General features: G+C 46.5%; 1 protein-coding gene across 1 annotated transcript in view; it reads left to right on the top strand.

The window, feature by feature from the left end:
• The first annotated feature begins 356 nt into the window (after positions 1-356).
• LOC119382376 (uncharacterized) overlaps positions 357-25,597 on the top strand; it is a 65,328-nt gene continuing 40,087 nt past the window's right edge. The window contains exons 1-6 of the mRNA XM_037650069.2: positions 357-519; positions 742-799; positions 873-932; positions 4,661-4,796; positions 5,037-5,809; positions 12,096-12,297. Of these exons, the coding sequence (XP_037505997.1) occupies positions 498-519; positions 742-799; positions 873-932; positions 4,661-4,796; positions 5,037-5,809; positions 12,096-12,297 (1,251 nt within the window). The 5' untranslated portion in view covers positions 357-497. The remainder of the gene's footprint in view (positions 520-741; positions 800-872; positions 933-4,660; positions 4,797-5,036; positions 5,810-12,095; positions 12,298-25,597) is intronic.

Below are 25,597 nucleotides of genomic sequence, written 5' to 3' on the forward strand. Positions count from 1 at the left end.
AGGTTGCCACCTGACTCGTTATGTTCAAGAAAACGTGCACGCTCTCTGGAGCCCCGAGTGGCACTTGCAAGATGACGCCCCTGTGCTCCCCGACAAGCACGAACCGGCCGGGCAGGGGGACAATGCCTATGGGATGTCTGAGACCCCGCAATATTCCCTCGACACTGTAGCATGCTTCTGAGCTGCGCACGTCGAGGAGTAGTGCCAGGGCGCACACGAATCGCACTACGTGCCTCATCTCGATCCTTTCGCGGTTGCAAGAAGCGGGCTTTTGCGGAGAGCTCTTCGTCTGCTCGCATTCCCCCGCGAACAACCAGCCAATCGCGGCGTCGGAAGGCGTAGCCAATCAAAGCCTCTCGTCGCCGTGACGCGTTTTAAAACGAGAAAAGGCGGCTGCGCTAGGCCGTGCGTTTGCCGAGCACGCCGAGGGCGCTTGCTTGTATTGTTTGCCGGCTTAGTCCGCTTGCTGATTATTGACCAGCACTTTGTTTGCGGCCATGAAACGAAAAGCTCCACCAGGTGAGTCTCGTCATCAAAGGCATCTCAGCAGCCGCCTCGGCCGGATGCGACGTTGTGTTTCGCGATTACTTGTTATGACCATTCCCGAAGTGACTAAGGATACACGCTTTGATGCGGTATCGTTGTCCTATGAATCCGCATGTAAACAAAACAAAAATTCCGAATGCTTGATGCAACGATAACAGTCAAACATGCACGATGATGGTTCCCTTTCATCTCCAGAATCCTCACACAGACCTCTGTCGGCGTGGGAGCGCCGGCGGGTGTACTCACAACAGCTGTAGGTATCAGCTACTTGCTTGCATAGTTTGTGTACTAGACTATGTTCTATTGACGTAACGTTGTCTTAACAGGCGAGAAAAAACTCTGCTTCGTACTCCGGAACTTTCCCGCGCAAACGGAACCCTTACACGGTAAGCCGGTTGGATCTACCTTCCGCCTCGTGATGTGTCGTCTTCAAATAATCCGATTCTACGATGGCGCTGCAGCACACAACCAGTCGCTACGCCGGGGCGCTCTTGTGGTGGTCTTCGTGAATTAGCGTAGGAGGAAATGAGTGTATGACAAACACGAATATGACGTGAATACATAACGTGGGATATGCCTGTCGCGTACGTCATAAAGTCATTCCCCTCAGTCCCGTGTGGCGCATACCACGGCCCGTTCCTTACATCAACCCTGGAACAGCTAGACGAGATATTGTAAATGTTAACGCGATAGCGTGAAAGAGTCCGTGTCACAGAAAATCCGGCGTTTTCGGCGAACCGGAAATCCCGCTGGACGCAAAGGCATTCTGCGTGGCAGTCAAGTATTCTACCACAGAGCCAAACTAGTGCTTGAAACTGCTTGAGAAAAAGGTCTTGTCATGGCGACATCGTTTATGCTTGCAGTATTAGCTGTACATTTTGTAACGAGGTAATTAACATTACATATGTTCTCCTATGGCTCAACAAGCTCAAGTTAAAAAGTGTTGCTCGACCCAGGAGAATACACCACTACTTATATTATGCACATCATCGCATCGTACAATGGGCTACCCTTTAGGCGCCAGTGTAGCAGACGTGCCTGGTAAGCCCTCGATGCACCCACAACTACTCAATTTACAAAAAGATGTCTATCCTCCTCAAAGCAAGAAAATTGCGGCACAACCAGCTACTCGCTTACTGCTTCACATGAAATCGATTCCTACAATGTCTGAGTATTCTTTCTCATAGATTGCTGAGTGCATTGTCGCATGACACAAACAGACTGCTTTAACTTACATAGAGAAGAAATGTCTAAGCAGTTATCACTTGTGTAATACCACACATGCTGGATTAACAGGTGGCACTGCTTACCTGAGCATGCACAGTTCAATTATGTGTCTACCTTCATTTCCACCGCTTGAGTTGATGGTCGGTCGGCGTTTGTGTTCTCATCTCCTGTGTTTGCATTGCACACAATTATTGCTATGGCTTTGTAGGTTAGGAACAGTGCTACGAGGGCCATGTTAGCAAGCTAGATGAGTGCACACATGTGATTATAAAATGGCCACAGCTGATTGCCCTCAAAATATGAGTACACTTGCTGACCTAGCAGGCTGAAACAATCTTCCTGCGCACCCTGAAGATAAAAGTGGCGAAGCCACTCTTGCAAAAATATTCCTGTATGCTATCATTAAAACATGGCTTGCTTGCTGTTTCCCATAATGAATGAAGTAGGGGTGTGCGAATATTCGACTTTCGAATAGCTAGTATTCAATGTTTTGAATAGTTTGACAGGATGAATATCTAACATGTGACAGAAAGGCCAGTGGTGCAACTTGGCTGCAGTGGGATGGCTAACACTAACGTCGTTACAGTAGGCCTTTCGCTAAAACTTTCACCGACATCCTGGTTCAAAAGCGACCGCATGTTTATTTTAAAGGAGACTACATCATTCCTGCACATAAAAGAAACACGACAAAACTGTCAAGCCCTTCACAACTTCGCTTCCCAAATGGAGGCACGGAATTCTTGCGTAGTTCGGTCACGTATGCCGCAAGCACCGTAAAGGCTCCTGACTTTGGCCCGTGAAACCCTCGGTGATTGGCTTCACATGTGAAAATTTGTTCACGCTGTGCAGTCGCCACTGCCGCACCGCACCACTCATACAGAAATTCTCACCACTCCCATCATTCCGCCGCGCAGTCAAAACGCTCCTGTGGACGGGCGGCCAAAGATTTCTGGGCCTGAAGCACTCACAACAATTTAGCACAGCATTACGATTGTCAAATGAGCCGTATTATGCGACCATCAGGAAAAAAAAAAAACATTACCCCCCCTCTGTTAGCCGTAAGGAGGTTAGGAGTGCCGCTGCTGACTGGAATAGTGTCTATTCTGTCAACATGCCAGCACGCTCATAAAAGCTGAAAAAAAAAAAAAAAAAAACTCTCGAACCAGTGTGGTAATAAAGCAGTCACCATTATCCTATTTACATGTTTCGTGAATAAGATAGTTCCAGGTCCTGCTACCGTTTTCAACTGCAGAAAACATCATGACGAGAGAGCCTGGAGCCAGGTCATGTGGAACAGCTTGTTTCTGCATGACAATTTGTAGTCTCTTGGTAGTAGCAGTCACTCACCGCGTTATGTGCTCAAGGACATGAGCAGATTTCATTTCTTTGTTCTTTCTTTTATTTTCAATAAAGTATTTTGTATTTGAGATTCTATTCAATCTTTTTTACCACTGTTCGGCATTATTCGATTCATATTCAATTTGAGATGAAATTTCATTATTCTCACAGTCCCAGAATTAAGCACTGCTGTGTACACGAGCAGTCATTTGTACAGTCGTCAGCACGCTTAATGTGAACGATCCACAGCCTGGCCTGGACCAGCTTGTACTCACGCTAGCGCCGCAAAGTGTGGGTCGGTATGTTTGCAGCAGCTGCCGATAGCTGGATTTGTCAATAGTCAGTGCACTGTCCCCTCCAATCAGAGACGAGCCGACCAAGTCAAATCGAGCTGCGCTCCAGCCGCCGCAAACATACCGATCAACACTTCGTGGCGCTGGCATGAATACAAGCCGGTCCAGGCCTGGCAGCAGAGTGTTCGTATTAAAGGAATACCGACATGACTTTAACATTTTTTCAGATTGTCGCTCTAAATAAAGACACTGGTGTTGAGAATCCTCAAAAGGAGTATTGTGGTGCCTGGGAATGCATCAGATGTATTTTTATTACCGCCACCTTAAAAAAACACTTCGTTTCGATATCGAGGAGGCGGCTTCTCAGTGACGTGCCATCACAGTGTGATGTCACATGGGGACAGCAACTCGCGACGTACTAGTGACAGATATGGCATCTGCCTGTGGTGTATGTAAACAATGAGTGATTTATCGTCCAGTCACCCCGACAGTGATTTCTGCAATTTAGGCTGCATGCAGCACACAGAGATTGTGAACTCAGTGGAACTGTGTTGACTTGTTGGGATAATGTCCATTGCAGTGGGGCTGGCTTGCTGATTCTCAGCGACAAACTTTAAAGTCAAAGTAAAATATTTTATGGGTTGTCTGACTCCGGTGCATGAAGAATGTTAACACTGCATACCAAGGAAACAAGAAATGTCCGTTTTGCAAGGTCTGAAAATCATGTCAGTATCCTTGACAGCTGTACTTGTACAGTAACCTGTTCCATAGGCGTGCGCACAGGGGGGGGCGGCCGCCCCCCCAATCACCTAAGAGGGGGGGGCGCAAAATCTGCCTCGTACATTGACCCTTCTAGTCACACAAGGGGGGGGGGGTCCACAAACTCTGCCACGTACATTGACTTAGTAGGGTGGGGGGGGCGCTGCGATGAACCTTTGCCCCCCCTGATGGGGAACCCTGCGCATGCCTATGACCTGTTCCCACTGTGTTGTAGAAAGCTGGCTATAGTCACATACAACTTTAGAAGTCTGAGGCATTTCCTCCTGAAAGACACAAGCCTGCATCAATGGGCGCGCACTCCAGACTGACGTCATGAGCCTTAGGAGAACATGCATGAGCGCGACTATTTAGTTAGTCGGTTGCCTGGACTCTCCGAAGTTGTGCCAGACTATAGCTTTATAAGCTTCAACAAGACCATTTTTTAATGTCAGTGTTGGTCTGACTGTTTACTCTAATATTGGCTTTTTTTTTTTCAGTTCGAACAAAAGCAAGCCTCAAAAATCTTGTCACCCTGTGTTAGAAAGAAAATCGCCTAAGGCAGCACATTCTCTCACTGCAAGAAATGGCAGTCAGCGCACCAGTGTGCTGACCTCGTCTGTAATGAAACCAAAGGTGAAAAACAAAGGCTTTCACTTTCTGTGTTTTCAGCTAATGGACTAAGCTGGCTTAAAATTTGTATCACGACTTGCTTAATTAAGCTCGGGCACTATGCATGTTTTACTCGATATTTATGCTGTGAAGAAGTAGTTCAGGACAGCACTTGGATCTCTACTCTTCATTGAGTGATTCAAGTAATAAAAAGTGATCTTCGCAGGAGCATCTAGTGAGCTGTGTGAAATGGTGCTGTTTCAGGTGAAGACGGTGCAAACAAAGCCAGCTTCTGCAGTGCACAAGACACCGCCTAAGAAAGTCAAGGTACTTGCTTCCAAGCCTACAGCAGTCACCAAAATGCTTGGCACAAAGTACGCTGCTGCCAAGTTGCAACCACCGAAAATGAAGCAGGCTATCGGGGTTTCCCAAGCACAACACAAAGTTGAACCGGTCAAAACTGCTCAAACAAAAGTTGCAAAAACATCCCAGGTAGTTGAAGGTCAAAAACTTTCCCGCCCACAAGTGAAGGTTTGCGGACAGTCTTTGAAAAGACCCTGTGTTAAAACACCTCCTGGACCGCCGGAAAGCAGGCTCAAAAAGAGAGCTGCCTGTGGTGAGATGGCCAAAGCTGAAGGCAGGAGTAGTTCAACGCCATGTTCACTGGTGGTCGAGAAGGTTGCTGCTGCAAGTGAACTAGCGGACAGTTCAAGCGGGAGCACGCCTTACCACACTGCCCACAGTATCTGCCTCTCCTCGGACGACAGTGTTTCTCCGATTGGCAAAAGAAAGTGCACACCGCTTCACTCGTCTTCACCGGTGAAGAGTCCCGACCGAACACCTACCACGGAGCTCAATGACACATTCACGCTGGAAAGCCCAAAGAAACGGAGCTGCAAGAAGCCACCTTCGTCCTGCCTTCGCAAAGGGACGAGCACATCTTGTGTCAAGAAGTCTGTGTCCTTCACGATGCCAGCACGACGGAGCGGCACACCAAAAAGGTTACCTAAAACTCCCAGACGCAGCCGCACATTGCAGTAGGTAGTCTTGTTTTTGATGCATGGCTTTGTGTGCATTCATTTCGAGGGCTCCTCAACCACACTTCATATAAAAAGACATTCTGCAAACATCACGGCCAAATTTTGTGGTCATGCACAGCACGTAAAGTTTACAAGCGTGGCACACAGTTTCCACTTTCTCAGGCATCCATACCGTCCTCGTGCTCTTTGGTGGGCTGGTCCAGGCTGGCAGATGGCTGCTAGGATTGCGGGCGACATCATAAAGTGAGAACGGTGTTTGAATCGTTTCTGGCCACCCTGTGGAGCTTCCATTGCACTCATTGGAACAAAGCAGGAGGTTGCAGTGCTAGTACGCGACAGGCTCGGAACATTTTCTTGTCAATCAATACTGAGGTCATTCGATGATCAAAATAGTTCAGGACGCCTTTAATTAAAACCATGCTGTCTTCAAGCATCACTCCTCATATACAAAGAGTCAATAAATAACTAGTTTATACATTGAAAAAGAAAAGGTGTCAGTTGTGCACAAAGCAGATTTAATGCAGCTTTACGAGTGAAGGCAACAAAGTGCTGCCGATCCGAAGCAAGCTTCGGCTTTTTTTTTTTCTTTTTTTCTGTGGTGCTTCAATGCGAAGAAATGCACCATCTGTGGTGCATTGCAAAAAATGCTTTCGTGTCGTCTTTAGATCAAGTCTTTCAACCATTCATTGCACCACCTGACTAAAGAACAAAACTGTTGCATTTTTCAGTCATCAAACGATGACTTGAAATTTGCAACTCCTGGTCACATCCCCCGTTTTATGGCCCAGTTCAGAGAGGGCAGACTAACAGTAGAGAGATTGGAACGCTTCAATAGTAACAGTGTTGCAGTCAGGCCGCAGGCCCGCTTCAATTGTTCGTAGGGTGTGGGGGCCGTATACTTGACGATTTTGTTGACCCATTACTGGCTTCGTCCAAAACCATTTTTTTTCTGCCCCCCTGCAGTGGGAGAGAGTGTGTCCATCCGTCAGAGCAGTTTGGGTGTGCGTAACTCGTTTGTTGAAGGGTTCAAAGACAGGAGGACTATCATTGGGAGCATCCCCCAATGCCAGGAAGTCCCAGCAAGGCTGGATGTTTCCAGCATACTTTTGTGTGCCATTGCAACTACCTCTGGTGTTTTGAAAGCCTTGCTATAGTAAAGCTTTAACACGGTTTTGAAAGTCCTTGAATACTTTTCTAGATGGTCTATACCTGACCAATACCGGTAGTTCCTTGCTACACAACAGAGAAGCCCCATTTGACTAAGTCCTCCATTCTTGAGCTTGGAGGAGAGTAAGTGACATGTAGATAAACACACTGCATTAAACGGCCCCTCACCAGGTTTGACCATTTTGAGCTAACGAGCGCAATGCATACACTGGGCAATCACGATGACATCTGCCAAAATTTGCAACGCTACGTGCCACGAAAATGGGTCAAATTTCAAGGTGAACGCTGCTTGCCCTTCCTCTCACGGGCGCGCGCCCAGAGAATGAGGGGATGACGTACATGAGAAAATGGCCCTACATAGATGGTAGTGCTGCGACGTCGCTCCTCTACGTAGACGACTGCTCTGACGTCGCCAACAGTAGCACGTGATGCTGCGATAATTATTTGACGCGACGTGTGTAGTTTGTGTAATTTGTTGCTTGAATAGATTAATAAAACTTGAGAGAAATAACGAGACACACAAAGGGATGTGTGCGTCTTTTTTTTTTTTTTTCATGAATTGCAGCGAGATGCGGGGCTAATGTGCCTCCGTTTCCCATGCGTTCGTGTCCCCGCGGTCAGTTAATCGAGCAGACGCTAGCCCTGGAAACGAAAGTAATGTTCTGGCGCGTTCGAGCACTCATTGTGCTCATTTTTCTACCGCGTCCAAGTAAACGTTAATGCGGCACTGGTTCATGATACCGCCACTCTCGTGCCCGTACAAATTTTGCAACTTTCATGCCCGTCCCGCAGAAACAGGCAGTACACCACAGAGAACGCCGACATGACGCCCACGGCCGCTACATCGCTACATTAAAAAAAGGTAGCTGCCGTGCAATGCCGCTCGCGTGCTCGGGCTGGCTCGGGCACGTCATGCGCACGTGAACGAAGGCTACACGGGTCGAGTGGCAAGGGTTTGAAACTCGCCTCCTCGCGTCATGGTTTCGTGCCGCTACAAATTATTGTTGGGTGATTCCACGAGAGATCGAACATGCCTGTCCGGTCGCATTTTTTGTTTTGCCTGGGTTTTTTATATGTTGTGCGGGCACATTCAAAGTACACGGAACTGAAAATTTTATTTCCAAGAAACGCTCCCAGCGCGTCAAAAAAATATTTGAAGGTGGCGGCGCGTGCCTCCTGTTTTTGCTCACTGCGATGTTTTCGGATTTCATGGCCGAATTTAGCGCGAACTATAAATGATGAGTCGAAAATTTCTTTTGCTGGTTTTAATACGCATTACTGTGAATTACATCCATGCTTTTTTTATGCCGTCCTCAAAAAGAAGAAAATGTGAAAAAATGGCAAACACGGCCGAAATCAAAAAAGGGTCCTAAGTTTGAGGCGCCTTGGCGCCTTTACTATTTCAAACAGAAACTTGAAAACAGTGTCAACTATAGAAAAGAGCCTTTGCAACATATATACGGAAGATCATTTTCCTACGGGCAGCGCAAAAAAAGAAAAAAATAGTTAAAGAAGCGAGTTTTTTCAAAAAAGTACATTTTCAAAAAATAAAATAAAAAAAACTCCGGTCTCAATTTTGACGGCAATTTTTTATCGAAGAGCGCTTATGTCAATGAACACATGGTTTTAATATCATATGTCCTCATTTGCTTTGTTTACGATATATAGCTGGCCAAAGTGACCCTTGCTGTGGGTACTCACTTCAGTGCGACTGATGGTTGTTAATAGCTCGCATTGTGCGTAAATCGCAGTTTTAATTATCCTGCTGCAGCAAAACCTTGCTCTGGTGGCTTTTCGTCAAGAAAAATGTGTTCTCAGATTTTATTTGTGTCTAGCGTGTGCAAAAGTGGGCTGCTGCCGCCCCGTAAATGGCTAACGTGTAAACAGTTTGCAGCCTATAACCTCGCTTACAATCATCAGAGGAAGGATGGGCGCGCCTGTTCAAGATATCAACCGCTTCTTCTTCCTGAAGGAATGCCTGGTCTACCTCATCGCGGTTAGATGTAGACAGGTTTTCCTTGAGGAGCGTAAAGCAATGCAAGCAGACCTCGCAGGTGTCGCGAAGATCCTCAGCCTATGACAGTAGCTTCTGGAGGTAGGCAACAACAAAAAAGAGCAAAGAAAAAAATTTGCGCAACGAAAACGTTTTCCTCAGCAATCTTCTTTTTGTGAACGCGTAAATAATCGGCACAGAACAATCGGACGTAGCCATGGGCCGCGCGCATCGCGTGTAGTGAACAGCTAGACCTAGAGCAAGTCGAAACGTTTATACTGAACGGCGCCGCACAAATTATCTCACATCTGCGCAGCTGTCATGAATGCCTTTCCAGAACTGCTTACGGTTTAACATTTTATGACTAAGGGTGTCTAAGCGCTTTGGGCTGTAATATTTAATTTGTAGGCCGCACTCATTGTCAAAACTAAGGGTAATGCCCGTCTGGCGCCACCAATGACCTCTGCTGTCCTCGACGTGGGAAAGCCCTTTAGTAAAGTGGCAACAAAACATCATAAATTGGGCAGCTTCGGCCACTCATGGCTTAATCATGCCGCACCGCACGTTTTCTGGCTGCTGAAACGCTGAGGTAAAGGTCGAGATGATACAGGAAGACGTTATCTGCGACACCGAAAACGTGATAGCGGGAAGTGAAATAAACGGCTCGGAAATCATTGAGCTAACTTTTTTACAAATGTTGTTTAGGCACAGTGTGCGTCGAATGGGGAAGATGGTTAGAGCGTACAATGCATGTAATGGAAGGGAAGCAAGCAGGCAGTGAGAAAACAACTGCATAACAGCGCGCCTGCCGATTGTGGCACTTAGTTACAGAATAAGTTGGCCTTCGCTGCATACAGATGATTTATTCTGTGTGCAAGGAGAGTTTTGACAAAGTGACCTAAACCATGTGTTCGTGGTGACTCGCGTGCTTCTTATTAGCGAATACAGGAGGGGTAAGTTGAGGTTGTAAGCTGCAAACTGCGTACGCGTTCGGCCTTTAGAGAGCGGCAGCAGCCCACCCCGACACACGCTAGACGCAATTAAAGTTTGAGAATGCATTTTTCTTGACGACAAGACACCAGAGCAAGGTTTTACTGCTGGAAAATAATTAAAACTAGATTTAAGTGTAATGCAAGCTGATGGCAACTATCAATCGCACTGAAGTGAGCACACACAGCAAGGGTAATTTTGGCCCGTTAAATCTCGTAAACAAAGAAAATGAGGACATACATATTAACACGGTGTTTTCACTGACATAAGCGCTCTTCGACAAAAAAATGTCAAAATTGAGGCCTGAGTTCTTTTATTTTTTTTAAAAAAACTCGCTTCTTTAACTATTTTCTTCTTATTTCGAGTTGCCTGTAGGAAAACGATCTTCGGCATAAATGTTGCAAAGGCTCCTTGAAATACTTGGAAAAAAGCATGGATGTAATTCACAGTAATGCGTATTAAAACCAACAAAAAAATTTTCGACACATCGTTTATAGTTCGCGTTAAATTCGGCCGTGAAATCCCAAAACATTGCAGTGAACAAAAACAGGAGGTCTGCGCCGCCACCTTCAAATACGTTTTTGGCACGCTGGGAGCATTTCTTGGAAATAAAATTTTCAGTTCCGTGCACTTTGAATGTGCCCACGTAACATATAAAAAACCCAGGCAAAACAAAAATATCGACCGGACGGGCATGTTCGATCTCTCGTGGAATCACCTTTTAGAGGGCGGCAGCAGCCCACTTTCGCACACGGTAGAACCAAATAAAATCTGAGAACACATTTTTCTTGACGAAAAACCACCAGAGCAAGGTTTTGCTGCAGCAGAATAATTAAAACTGCGATTTACGCACAATGCAAGCTATTAACAACCATCAGTCGCACTGAAGTGAGTACCCACAGCAAGGGTCACTTTGGCCAGGTATATATCGTAAACAAAGCAAATGAGGACATATGATATTAAAACCGTGTGTTCATTGACATAAGCGCTCTTCGATAAAAAATTGCCGTCAAAATTGAGACCGGAGTTTTTTTTATTTTATTTTTTGAAAATGTACTTTTTTGAAAAAACTCGCTTCTTTAACTACTTTTTTCTTTTTTTTGCGCTGCCCGTAGGAAAATGATCTTCCGTATATATGTTGCAAAGGCTCTTTTCTATAGTTGTCACTGTTTTCAAGTTTCTGTTTGAAATAGTAAAGGCGCCAAGGCGCCTCAAACTTAGGACCCTTTTTTGATTTCGGCCGTGTTTGCCATTTTTTCACATTTTCTTCTTTTTGAGGACGGCATAAAAAAAGCATGGATGTAATTCACAGTAATGCGTATTAAAACCAGCAAAAGAAATTTTCGACTCATCATTTATAGTTCGCGCTAAATTCGGCCATGAAATCCGAAAACATCGCAGTGAGCAAAAACAGGAGGCACGCGCCGCCACCTTCAAATATTTTTTTGACGCGCTGGGAGCGTTTCTTGGAAATAAAATTTTCAGTTCCATGTACTTTGAATGTGCCCGCACAACATATAAAAAACCCAGGCAAAACAAAAAATGCGACCGGACAGGCATGTTCGATCTCTCGTGGAATCACCCTGTTTCTCTCAGCTCGTAATGAACCGATGTGAAAAATTCTTGCGGCACAATGCTCTTCATTTGGCACACCACAACTTCCAGCGTCTAACTAAAATTTGCTATGTGGCCTGGTGAGGGGCCCTTTAAGGAAGGCTGCTCACTTGGCATTATTATTATTATGTGCTTTGCATACACAAATACTGGAGGACACAGAGGAAAGAGGGCTGATAACCTAGAAGGGCCTGCCTACTCTTTCGGGAGCAGAGTAAGAGGAAAAGAAGCTGGGAAAGTAAGTAAAAACACGAGAAGAGAAATGTCTATAAAGGGGTCATAAATGTAAGCAGAGCTCGATGGGCCTGGTCCTGCATAGGGAAGCGCACCCTCGGAAAGAGGTCATGCTCTTAAATCCAAGGAATGTTCAAACAGAATGAATGCTCAGAAAGTTAATCAAAAGTCCACCTTTCATGTGGATCCAAATCTTGCTATCTGTTGTGCATGGCCTGAGACAACCAGAAATGCTCCCAGTATGGGTTGTGCCAGAGAATAAAAGGCCTGATCATTTGCTTTCAGGGAATCGCTGAAGGAATGGCTGAAAACCCGAGGCTACAGCCTGTCAGCTCTGCGGCAGTCCCATGGACACACTGTGCAGCATGAGCAAAGGTTTACGCCAGGCAAAGCCGTTCGAAGAACAGCCCTGAGGTCAGCAGAAAACCAGGCATTGGGAACGTCTCCTGTCCTGCAGAAGCCTTCGAGGCACTCCTTGCAGCAAATGGTGAATGCTTTTGCTTGCGTGAAGGAGCATAACCTTACCTTGGGTCATAGAGTTTTCTAATAATTTGCTAGAGGGACATCTGGCGCTAGTGTCTATGGGAGCTGCAATGCATGGCGCTTCAGCCAGCATGGGAATGACGGGTAGTTCATGGATTTGTCTAAGCTTCGTTCTTTCGGCTCCATGTCGCCTGCAGCCGCTTTGTCACAAGACGAAGTTCAGCAAATGTTTAGCAGTTCCACTTCACCACCTTGACCTTTTCAGGCTCACCAATTCAAATCTGCTCATGAAGTTCACAATAGTCCATTCCTTTTATCAGAAACAAATGCCAAAGCACAACAATAAACAAAGCCGCAAGAACAAAGATTAGGCAAATCTGTGTACTATCTATCATTTCCGTGGTAGCTGAACGATCACAGTGCCCTCTAGTAAATATTGCAGGAAGCTCTATGCCTTGGGTGACAGTATCATAAGATATACATAGTGCAGCTTAGATGAAAAAACACAGTGTGCTAAGAGGTGGGACACTGGTTGCTCATCCGTGGCTACAGACAACTATCTGAAAGCCCAACGTGCTTTGAGTTTGCATGTTAAGAATGCAAACCTTGTGTGGCTTTGTTGCTTACATCATCTAAGCAGCAAGGGTTATTGGACAAGCAACATGTCCTGTGCATGATGCAATTTGAAGCTACACTTGGAATGTGTCCCTGAAGTGGATGGCAGGTTGCATTCCTTCGTATAATCTTCATTGAGGTCTCAGTTTTGTTGGCAATACTGCAGCGCTCACTCTCCGTGATCTCAATCTCGAAAGAAGCCATTGTGGGATGCCGTGAAGAATGGAATTAATTACTAGCAAAACTGATCGAAACTACTAACAAGCTCACTTACTCCAAGAGGAAGTTTCCTTTAGATGCGAAGCAGCTTAAGGGTACTGACAAAAATTTTGGCCTCCCGTTGTTTTGCTGCAATGTGTTGCTGGGGGCCTGTTAGTCACAACACGGCACATCATTTTGCTGCAGCACGCGACAGATAATTAATTACAGGCTCCTCATTACCCACCAGTGTCAGTTTCGGTTTCAAAAACGACAAGCCTCCGGGTGCAACTATCACCACCTAGCGGGTGCAGCGCTCAATCACGTCAGCACACAGAACTGTGACGCACTTCCGCACGGTTCGCGAGCAGCCGCCGAGAAGTAGGCTGCTGGAGCAAACACTGTAAAAAAAAAACATGGTGGCTATGACATCATCATAACTTGCTGCAGCATTGTCACGTGACGGAAGCAGTGGATCCCCAGGGTCCCCTTTGAGAGTGTCAGTAGAGCGAGGATGTCGATCGCTCACGCAAACTTCAAAATTCATTTAAAATACCTTGCAAGCTAGTATATTCACTGTTGATATTTTGCAGATGACATACGCATGTTCACGGGAATCGATCCTGCAGGCTATCTCGGCCGCGAAATTTTGTGTCAGTGCCCCTTTAAGGCGGGGGCTTTGACCATCTACCCCTCCCGCGGTGTCCACACCCCTACTGCGCATGCGCGTCCCCTCCCCCTCTCTCTCTCTCGTATGCTCCCCCCCTCGTGCGCCTCATAGGTGGATAGCAAAAGGACGTCTTCCAGTTCGATGCCTAGCTCTTCGCTGTTTCAAGGTGTGTGCCGTTCAGTGTAATCGGGGAGAAAACGCGTACTTTCTGCGACGCGGTTGTTACCAGTTAACTTGCCTCCTCCCCGATTACACTGAACCGCACACAACTTGAAGCAGCAACGAGCTGTGCCTTGACGGTTCCTAGAACCAGAAGTGCTGTAGCAGACGACGCGCCGTTTTGCTATCCACCTATTCTCTCCTGCGCAAAGCCGCGATGAGTGCCAGCGTCAACGCTGCCGCCAGTGTCAGCGTTAAGGCCGAAACATATACAGCATTTTTGCCGGCGTTTTCTGATGTTGCGTCCCTCGCCGCCATCGCATCAACACCGCCAGAGAGGGCAGCAAACCATATGAGGAGCGTGCCAACGTCCGCTCAGCGTCGCACAGTGTGACCAGAGGGAATGAACCTGACACCTCGTTAAGCAGTGTACAGTTTCCGTCAATGGACCAACAAGATATATTCCTGATTATAGCTTTTATCTGTCATTTGCAGTTTTGTGGTGCAAAAAACGAGTCACAAGTGCCACCGAAAGGCCGCCTTGTAGCGCCAGCTATTGGCATTAAGAGAACCACAATCTTGTAATATATGGCCTCTGAGCTTGAAGTTGTCGCACATCTTTGAGGACACGTATTCGGCCAATACACTCATTCCTACTAAGCCTACCGATGAACTTGAGTACGGCTCTCGGAGAGTTCAAAGATATCACGAGCGCTGTGCTGTTGAAGCTTCTAGGGAACATGCTAAGTCAAATACAAGCATCAGTTGACAACTTAAGGGCCACACAGGGCACGGCAACGACTTACTAGATCCGAGGCTGGCGGCAGCCATTTTGGCAGTAGCGACGACGCCGTTACGTAGCGGAATTCGCTGCCAGCCGCACGTTGATTGGTTCTGCATCCATCGAAACTGCTCCCAGCGCCAACGCTGACGCCGGTGGTGTCTGGACCGTCCTGAGGTGGACGTTTTGGCCATCGTCACCTATAGAGGATTTTCCGCAGCTGGTTTGTTTAATCAAAACTAGATGGCGCTACCGCACTGTTGCCAGATGATGTAGTACTAATGGCCGACAATAAGCAAGATTTGCAGGGATTGATAGCCATTTGTGGTAATGAGGGAGCTAGGTTAAATTTGAAGTTCAGTCAAGGCCTGAACACACGTACTCGTTGCAGCGTGTTAGTGCGAGAACGCGCTGCAACGCGTACGTGTGTTCAGGTCTCACGCTGCAACAAGTACGTGTGTTCAGGCCTTAAGGAAAAAGCAGGCAGTCATGATTTTTAATGATAACCAAGGCAGTGAGCATAGGATGCAGGAGGTCACTGCTGGAAATGGTGGATAAATACAAATATCTTGGCGTATGGATAAGCAACGGGGCTGAGTATCTAAGGGAGCACGAAAGATACGTGGCGACTAAAGGTAACAGAAATGCAGCCGTAATGAAAAATAGGGCACTTTAAATTTACAATAGGTACGATGTTGTGAAAGGGATCTGGAAAGGGGCCACGGTTGTCTGACGTTGGGCAATGCAGTTTTGTGTATGAGATCAGAGGTTCAAGCAAGATTAGAAGTTAAGCAACGTGGCATAGGTAGGCTGGCTTTGGGAGCACACGGGAATACACCAAATCAGGGGGTACAAGGTGACAGGGGATGGACATCATTTGAGGGCAGGGAGGCTAGCAGCAAGATAAAATTTGAGGAGCGATTGAGAGAAATGGGGGAGGAGTGTTGGGCTAGGAAAGTTTTCAGCTACTTGTACATGAGGAATGTCGATACAAAATGGAGGAAGCGGACCAGAAAATTGACAAGTAAATACTTAGAAAACAGCAGGAGTCCGAACCAAAGGGAACTATCGGTTAAGAAGAAGGTGAAAGAAACAGAGAGGGACATGTGGAAAATAGGGATGAGTACAAAATCAGCACTGGAGACCTACCGAACTTTCAAGCAGGAAATTGCCAAGGAAAAGATTTACGATAATTCTCGGGGTAGTTCTCTGCTGTTTGAGGCCAGGACAGGATATTGCGGACCAAGACGTACCGAGCCAAATACAAAGGAATAGGCACGTTATGTAGTGCGTGTGGAGAGGAGGAGGAAACGGTTGAACACTTGATACTGGTCTTGATAGTGGCGTAGTATGTACCAAACAAATGCAAATGTCTCAACGTTATCATCTTTCAGGTGATTACATGTAGAACTATGCTTTGCTGCGCAAGCATGTAACTTGCTTACACCCTGCTGCAACCAGCTCGTGTGGTATGGCCACGCATAGAGTTTCCTAAATTAACTAGAGGGGACTCTGGCGCTGCGATCATTCAGCCACCATGGGAATGATGGGTAGTACACGGATTTGCCTAGTCTTCGTGCTTGCGGGCTTCGAACGCACTTGTGGCTTTGTTTATTGTTGTGGTTTGGTTTTCTTTCGGATAAAAGAATGGATCGTTATGAACTTCGGGACCAGATTTGAATTGGTGAGCCTAAAAGGGTTGAAATGGTGAAGTGGAACTGCTGACTTTTGCTGAACTTCGCTTTGCAACAAAGCGGATGCAGGCGACGCGGGGCCATACGGACCCAAAAGAACAAAGTTTAGACAAATCCGTGTACTACCCATCATTCCCATGCTGGCTGAAGTGCCATGCATTGCAGCTCCCATAGACACTAGCGCCAGAGTTCCCTCTAGTGAGTATTGTAAGCAACTCTATGCGGCCACGGCCGCTTCGCTGGCCCATTGCGTTGGCTGGGGAAAGGCCAGTTACGATCACGTGATCAAATATGTCAGCGCCCGTGCGCTGCTGCGAAAATCGTCTATAGCGTCGACACCGAGGAACGAAATGCCTCCAGAAACGCTGAATATAGTTCGGCCTTTAGCGCCAGCACAAGCGTGCCACGGGAGGCATTCACACCTCCACTGCGCATGTGCGTCCCCTCTCTCTCCTCTCCTACGCTCCCCTCGGCCCCTCTCGCGCGTCTCATTCTCTCCTGTGCAACGCCGCAATGAGTGCCAGCGTCAACGCCGCCACCAGTGTCAGTGTTAGCGCCAGCACAAGCACGCCACGGGAGGCGTCCACACCCCCACTGCGCATGCGCGTCGCCTCTCTCTCCCCTCCTACGCTCCCCCCTTCTCGCGCGCCTCATTCTATCCTGCGCAACGCCGCGATGAGTGTCAGCGTTAGCACAAGCACGCCACGGGAGGCGTCCACACCCCCACTGTGCATGCGCATCCCGTCCCCCTCTCCTATGCTTCCCCGTCTCGCGCGCCTGTCAACCGCGTTCCCCGCTCGCCCTGTGAGAATTAACGGCCAGGCTAGAGGGAAGACACGATGCGCGTAGCATTTCTCTTCGTGTTCCAGGGCGCTTTGAATGGATGGATGCAGCTTACGGTGCAGGACTTCGCCCCAGCTTAAGAACCTGGCGAGCCAGCTCTTAAAAAAAAATTACACCATCTCCCACTCAAGCGAACCATCTCCCCGCTGCTTCGCATCCACAAATGGTTCCCTTTAGCTTAGCGGGAGATGGTGTAATTCTTTTTTTCTTGGCAAAGGCATCCTGCAAGTTTTAAGGAACCCGAATGTAATAAACCTTATTCATCATGTCACCAATTAAAATGTTTTTGTATTAATAATGTTAACCCTACACTCACCATTAATATTAATACAATTAATTGATGACATGAATAATGAGGTTTATTACATTCCTTAAAACTTGCAGGGGGAGAAAGTAAGTGAGCTTGTTAGTTTCGATCACAGAGGAAACCAAAGCGGTACACAAGCAAAACATTAACAAAGTAATTCATGCTTATGGAGGTTCAGAACAACACTTTCTACGAGAGGTTATTCTGAAATATATCTCTCGGGCAAGGCCAGTTATGCACCCGGTATATGCAGGAGTAGTCAGCAATGAGCTGGACAAGGAAATTAGCGAAGCAGAAGTACACATGCCTTGCACATGCTTAATACTAAATCAGCTCCTGGTCCAGATGGATTCACAAATAAGACACTAAGGAGCCTAGATGATGAGTCTATAATGAAATTGACAGAATATATTAATGAATGCTGGAAAGCCGGCCAAGTACCACAGCAATGGAAAACGGCGCACGTCATGTTAATACCTAAGCCAGGCAAACGCTTACAGCTGGAGAATTTGAGACCCATATCTCTCACATCTTGTGTCGGAAAGCTGATGGCGCATGCTGTTTTAGCTAGACTAACCAGCTATCTTGAGGACAGGGAGCTGTTTCCCTTCACGATGCTCGGTTTCAGAAATAATCTTTCCACGTAGGATGCGATGCTCCAGCTTAAGCACCAAGTCATAGACAACCCAGGCAGATTCACTAGAGCCATCCTCGGCCTCAACTTAAAGAAGGCTTTTGACAACGTAACTCATACAAAAATGCTCAGCAGCCTTGAAGAGCTAGGATTAGGAAGGAGAACATGCAATTATACATTCATGACTTCCTAACGGGTAGAAAGGCACAGATCGCCTTGGGAGATCTCATCTTGCAAGAGATTGAGATTGGTAGCGCAGGCACACCACAGGGGTCAGTGACATTGCCGATGCTGTTTAACCTGGTATTAATTGGATTACCAGCCAAACTACAAGAAATTGTCTTAAAGGACCCCTGACACCAAAATTGAAACCTCGAGATGTTTGCGTTGTTTGACTTTCCTGTATATGGGGGCACATCAGACCAATTATTAGTGACGAACGTTGCTTTTAAGATATCTTAATTTGGTTTTAAAGTAAGTGTGAGTGCTCATTTGAGTTGGCTGCACCTCGCGACATCCTGGTGTGACGTAGATAGAGGCCCCGCTCCACGAGTAAAGCAAGTATTGTGGACATCACAGAAGATTTGCGGGTCGCACGTGCGAGGCCTATTGTTCCGCACCCCTCTCGCTTTGTTGTCGGCCTGCTCTCGGGGTACTTTTCGGGTACTTTTCGTGAGGGGAGACGCACTTAACAGGTTTAACACATACCGAGGCACCCACATACTTTTGAAAACCGCGCTTTCAACGTCACCATAGCTTGAGTTAACGTGGTCTTTGATGCTCCCCCGCATGGGGCGCTAGTTTCTTGTGGTTTTTAGGTGGGCGTTTTGAAGTGACACTAAAATGGTCACAATTAACCGCGCTATGATTAGTTATACGATACGCTAGAGCATTTACGATTTAACTTAGGGATTACCAGACACAAAGCTACAAATTATAGTAAAAAAGTCATCAACAAAAATTTTGCTGTCAGGGGTCCTTTAACCACACTTTATATATGCCGATGATGGAAGGCAGTGGTGGGCAAATAGAACAGACACTCCAAAGTGCGATTGAAGCAGTTGAACAATATCTACAGGGAATTGGACTCGGTGGAAAAATCAGAATTATTATTATACAGGCCGACACGCAGGGGCCATAAACCAAACAGCTACAGAGGGAAAGACAATCTCGAAATGGACATACAATTGAAGATCAATAAAATCACACTGTTAATTGAAGCAAAAGGGAACACTGGAGAAACAGTTAGGAAGCTGGAAGGGACAGTGTCTAAAGTTATGAGGTTGATCAAAAAGATAGCCAACATGCACAGTGGGATGAAGCAAGGCAACATGATCAGACTGGTACAGGCGTTCGTTATGAGTAGGATAGTGTATGTAGCACCCTACCTTAGATGGTACGCTGCAGAAAAGATAAAATTAGACTGCCTAATTAGGAAAATTTATAAACAAGACGTAGGACTACCAATCAGCACTAGTACCGACAAGCTCTTAGAATTAGGCCTGCCCAATACACTGGACGAGTTCATAGAGGCTCAGCGAATAGCGCAGTACGAATGCCTTTCTAAGGACCAAGACAGGAAGGCACATACGAGGAAGATTGGGTACCATACTTGACACAGAGCCAAAGTGGACATCCCGAATGATGTCAAGGATACGATAACTGTTCCCCCCTTACCAAAGAACATGCACCCTGTATATCACAAAGAGAGAAGAGAAAGCAGAGCATTAGACATACAAAAGAAATTTGGAAATACAGTAGACTCCCGTTAAGACGAACTCGAAGGGACTGCGGTCATCTGTTCGTCTTATCAGGAGTTCAGCTTATCAGAAGTGCTTCCAAAAAGAGAAATGCAAACATGCCAAGTGCATCCAAATATGTTACTTGAGAACACTGAATTGTGTAGACTTACAATGGGGGCAAAAAGACAAGAAAAAGCATTTATTTGGCTCAGCTTGATAAAAACTATGCCTTCAAGTAGAGTATTTACACGAATCTTATGAGTACCTGATTTCGCAGGTTCAGAACTAAAAATTCTCATGAAGATATTGCTACCACATTTTAATGATAAAACTGCAGCACGCTCCTACAGTGACGATTAAAAAAAAATAGAAAGACAAGCACAATTTTTCTTCAAAGAATGCAAAATTTATTGTCCTGGCAGTTCCTTTTCTTCTGTGAGCCTGTTTTGCTGGCTCTAAAATCACTTCTGGATACGCCTCAGTCGCGTGCTGTTGCCTTGACAAAGTCTGAGTTTAAGAAAGCCTGCAAGGTTTTCTTCGTGGTCCGGATATTTTCCCGTTTTCGACCCATAGTAACTTTTCCTGATCGACATGCAGCTGAAGATATCCCATCGCACTACTCACGGTCACAAGCCTCGCATTCACGAAAAAGACACGACGCAGCTATGTATGTGCAGTGGGCAAAATAGCCTTCCTTTGTCGTGCACTTCCATAATCAAAATGGCTCATCACAATTTGCACTTCACTGGGAACGGATACAACACGCACAGGTCCTACGCGAACCAACGCGAACTGACTGACCACAAAACGTGCTCGGCCGCCAATGTGTGATGGCGATGACAATGCACCTGACCCCTCTGACGGGAGTGCTAGCACCGCAAACGTGGTTTCGGTTTCGTACTCTATTCTAATGCGCAGGCAATATTTGTTCTTGTTGTCGCTATTTTTTTTTTTCACCTAAATAAAGTTTTTTATTTATCCCCTGGCGTTTGGCCCCAAGCTCTTGTGTTCTGTTCTACTTTGTACTCCAGCTGGGAAACCGAAGAACGGGGAGGTAGGGGGGAGGAGATACAAAAGGATGCATGGCCTGGCGGTCCCAGTTGTAAATCTACCTATTCTTTTTGTTGCTTTCTTTGCTGATAAAGCCGGCACCTCCCCCACCCACAGACTGGGGGTGAGGGCGATGCTGGTTTTATCCGCTGACCTTTCTTTTTTGTTTGTTTCGCACCCTCCCCGTAGCAATTTGCTTTGCTTCTTTGCTCCAGGATGCGCTTTTTTGTTTCTTTTTTGCTTTTTCTCAATCACCTGCATGCCCCACCAAGACTGCAATGTTCGTTTTTGCAGAATAGCTAGCGTTGTCGGTCACCGCGAAAGTTCGTCTTAAGCGGATTTCTTTTGCATTGAGTCTATGGGAAACCAAACAAACGGTCCCTTGTTGTTCGGCATAAGCGAGAATTCGTCTTAACCGAGTTCGTCTTAACAGGAATTCACTGCAGTAAAGATGCAATCTTTGTAGGCGCGGCTAGACATAAGCACAGGCACAGCTTTACAGCCGTTGTAATTTATCACGAAAAGAAGTGCATAACATGCATTACGGCAAGCACAGCAAAAATCGAGACTGCAGAGGAGATAACTATTGCGCTGGCCATATCACAGACAGAAGCGGATGTAGTAGTCGGTGACTCTCAGGCAGCCATACGAAATTTCGCACATGGCCAAATCTCCCCCGGAGCACTACGAATCCAGATGACAGGCAACAAAAGGCAAGGAAGAAATGTTTACTCACCCGCTCACAGGAGAAAGCAATAATAATAACACTGTTCACGACGTGGCTCGAGGGTTTATGGACCGAGTCACGGCCGATAGTACATCCGGCACCTCAGTGTCTCCCAAGAATGAGGATGGAGAGGAGATTTAATGACATCACACTACACTACAAATTGCAAAGGTGTGTTTTTCCACCACCTCACCAAAAGTTAAGCAAAAAGCAGTCTTTCGACTGGCGGCGATTACAGACGAGAACCTATTTGAACCCGGTGATCTCACACTACATTTACCCAGACTTATGCAAGACAGATAAATGCAAGAACTGTGGTTCTAGAGCCGCTCTGGAGCACATACTATGGGAATGTCGAGGGATAACGAACAGTGCTGGGGACGCAGCCTCTAGCAATTGCCTCCGCGTGCGCTTGGAGACTGTGTTGCACAGCTCTGCCCATGACTATCAGCTTTGGGCTGTCCAGCGGGCCGAGGGAGCCGCCAGGACTCCAGAACTCCTGGCCATCACCTAGGCGAGACCTTTTACCCATCCCACAAACTCGGGGGACCTTTCATTAAAGTTATTTATATGTATGTAATAATGTTAAAGTAATTATCGGAGCAATACAAGACACTTTTTTGGGTTGCTGTTAGTCCGCCGCGGTGGTATAGAGGTTACGGTGCTCGGCTGCTGACCCGAAGGTCACGGGTTCGATCCTGGCTACGGCAGTCGCATTTCGATGGAGGCGAAATGGTAGAGGCCCATGTACTTAGATTTAGGTGTACGTTAAAGAACACCAGATGGTCGAAATTTCCATAGCCCCCCACTACGGCGTCTCTCATAATCATATCGTGGGTTTGGGACGTAAAACCCCACATATTATATTATATTATTATGGGTTGCTGTTAACAAATTAGTATGGCTTCGAGCTGCATAGAAAAGATGTGCTTTTTTCTTTTTTTTTTCTCTCCCTCTCTCTTTTTTTATCATCTTAGCACCGTGGTGGCTGGACACCCTGTGTAAAACAATTTTATGGCTTCTTACAATATGTTGCTGTATGGTGTTTAGAGGACTAGTGCCTGTAGTGATTTATTAAATTGTCTTGTGATGTGCATCTTTATTACAGTGAAAGGTGACTACAGTAGAACCTCGTTGATACGTTTCCGAAAAAAACGCGGAAAATAATCGTACGATCCGGGAAAACGTACGATCCGAATCCAGTAAAAATTGAGGCTGACAAGCCCATATTGAGGTGCAAGGGCAAAAAACATTTATTTCTCAAAAAACATGGAGGGATTTTCAAACTCCTGGCATCTTGCTGGCCGCCATAGGTGAGCCAGCTAGTTCCGGTCCTGACCGAAAATAACGTCGTGGTCACGTGTATTGAAATCCCGAGACAACCTGGATATTGCAAAATCGAATCCTGGGACAACCAGCGTAAACGTAAAGAAACGCTACCACCGTGTCAGCAGACGAAACTTTGCGCCGCGTGAGCGTCGGTTCTTTCTGCATTGCCGCTTGGAAATATAGGGAAGACCCGCTCAAGTTTGGCCGCCGACGCCAGCGCTTGCCATTCCCCTGCCGGAAAAAGCGTGCATTAGTAGAGTGTTACGACCCTTCCGCTCCCTTTGGCTCCCACGCATTTGCGAAGCGCACGCTGCACATGAAACGCCCCTCATTCCGCGATGTCATCCCGACAGAGGAACTATTGCTGCGTCGTCAACTGTCACAATGGCCATGCAAACACGAAGGAGTCGGCTCCACCGGTGACATTCTACGGATTCCCAAACAGATGGCATGAAAAAAGCAGACGACAGGCATGGATGCGAAGCTCACGCTTGAGTGGGCACGACCTTGACAACTACGAAAAAAAAAAATCATTAGCCGTTGTTGCACGTCCATTGTTTTTTTTTTTTTTTTTTGGCAGATACAGTGAACTAGTTGCTACTGAGTGTGCAGGTACAGCCCGTACAACACGGTGCACTTTCGATAGTGAGCAAGATAAAATTCCTTCTAGAAAGACAGGGCGTGCAAACACCGACACAAGAAAGAAGTCAGGACACCACAAACGCCGTTTGTGGTGTGCTGACTTTTTCTTGTGTCCGTGTTTACACGCCCTGTCTTTTTAGAATGTTTACTTACCAACTAGCTCAGCACTCTGTTATTATAAAATGCCTTGACAGCAATTGGCTCATCCCCCACAGATTGCACACAAAAAAAGTTTTTCTGAAAGCTGGGGGCTCGTCATTTCCTTATTAATAATGCTATGTCACGATAGTACGCACGCTGTTCGTGAACTCGGAGTACCGGCTATGAGAACGGCGATAATGCAAGGAAGGACACGCGAGATAGATGTCAATTTTTGCTGCGGAAAAGAAAGAAGCCCGAAATAGACCATTTATTTTTGGAGTGTTGCGTACCGCACGATAACTCGAATGGTTGCTAGTAAATTAAGGTATCCCAACTAATAGCAGTCACAGCGCCAGGGCCGCTTAACCTAAAGCACGAGAAGCGGCCTTACCCATGCATCGAGTGCGTAGAGAGCATAGAGAGTGCGTAGTACACACAGCAAACCAAATAAAACATAGAGAGTGTGTAGTACACACAGCAAACCAAATAAAACATAGAGACTGCGTAGTACACACAGCAAACCAAATAAAACATAGAGAGTGCGTAGTACACACAGCAAACCAAATAAAACATAGACAGTGCGTAGTACACACAGCAAACCAAATAAAACATAGAGAGTGCGTAGTACACACAGCAAACCAAATAAAACATCGACAGTGCGTAGTACACACAGCAAACCAAATAAAACATAGACAGTGCGTAGTACACACAGCAAACCAAATAAAACATAGAGAGTGCGTAGTACACACAGCAAACCAAATAAAACATAGAGAGTGCGTAGTACACACAGCAAACCAAATAAAACATAGAGAGTGCGTAGTACACACAGCAAACCAAATAAAAAATCGACAGTGCGTAGTACACACAGCAAACCAAATAAAACATAGACAGTGCGTAGTACACACAGCAAACCAAATAAAACATAGAGAGTGCGTAGTACACACAGCAAACCAAATAAAACATAGAGAGTGCGTAGTACACACAGCAAACCAAATAAAACATAGAGAGTGCGTAGTACACACAGCAAACCAAATAAAACAGGTATATAATTATGAACGTACAGAACATTGTGCTAACTTCACGTCGTAAACAGTGTCGTCCTTCACTTGCGAAATGCATTTAGCTCTGACGAGGACGGCGTCGTCTGCTATCACTTGCTCCGCATCTGCTACGTGGTTGAGCAGATGCTCACCTTTCACCAAAATGCTGCCACGCGGACAGAAGCGTGCACATCCTAACCGCGCGCGACGCGAAATTCTCAAAAACACATGTAGAACGCTTTCAGCGTGCGAGCAAAGCAACGCGTTTTCAAGGCAGCTTGAAGGGGACAGCGCAGGGGTCAACACTCGAGTAACCAGTTTTCTCCCCACATTGACTGACAGCGCCAGGCACCGCAGCACCTCCCACGGTGTGGGTCTCCCCTATGGGGCTAGGTTTGCCGAAGGGCAGAAGTGATATTCTCGAGCATACGCATTTGGGATACGATCACGTACATTCGCAAGATCAAGCGTGACTCACCCCGTCCGTGAAGAAAACTGCCGCCCCTCTAAAGGCTTAACAAGCTCAGCTCTTCGCAGCGCACGTAACAATCGCGGTACAACACGATATGCGAAATCTCGCGAAAATAAGCGTCCCCGAAAGGGGCAGCTGCTCTCGGGTATTGCATACTACGTCGCACACTTGTGCTGATCAGTTTGCGTTCTGTCTTAACTTGAGACATGCGCTGGTATGCGCATGTCTCAAGACATGTGCCGCCACTTGTAATCGCACCA

Source organism: Rhipicephalus sanguineus, chromosome 2, assembly GCF_013339695.2.
Source record: "Rhipicephalus sanguineus isolate Rsan-2018 chromosome 2, BIME_Rsan_1.4, whole genome shotgun sequence".
Taxonomy (NCBI): Eukaryota; Metazoa; Arthropoda; class Arachnida; order Ixodida; family Ixodidae; genus Rhipicephalus; species Rhipicephalus sanguineus.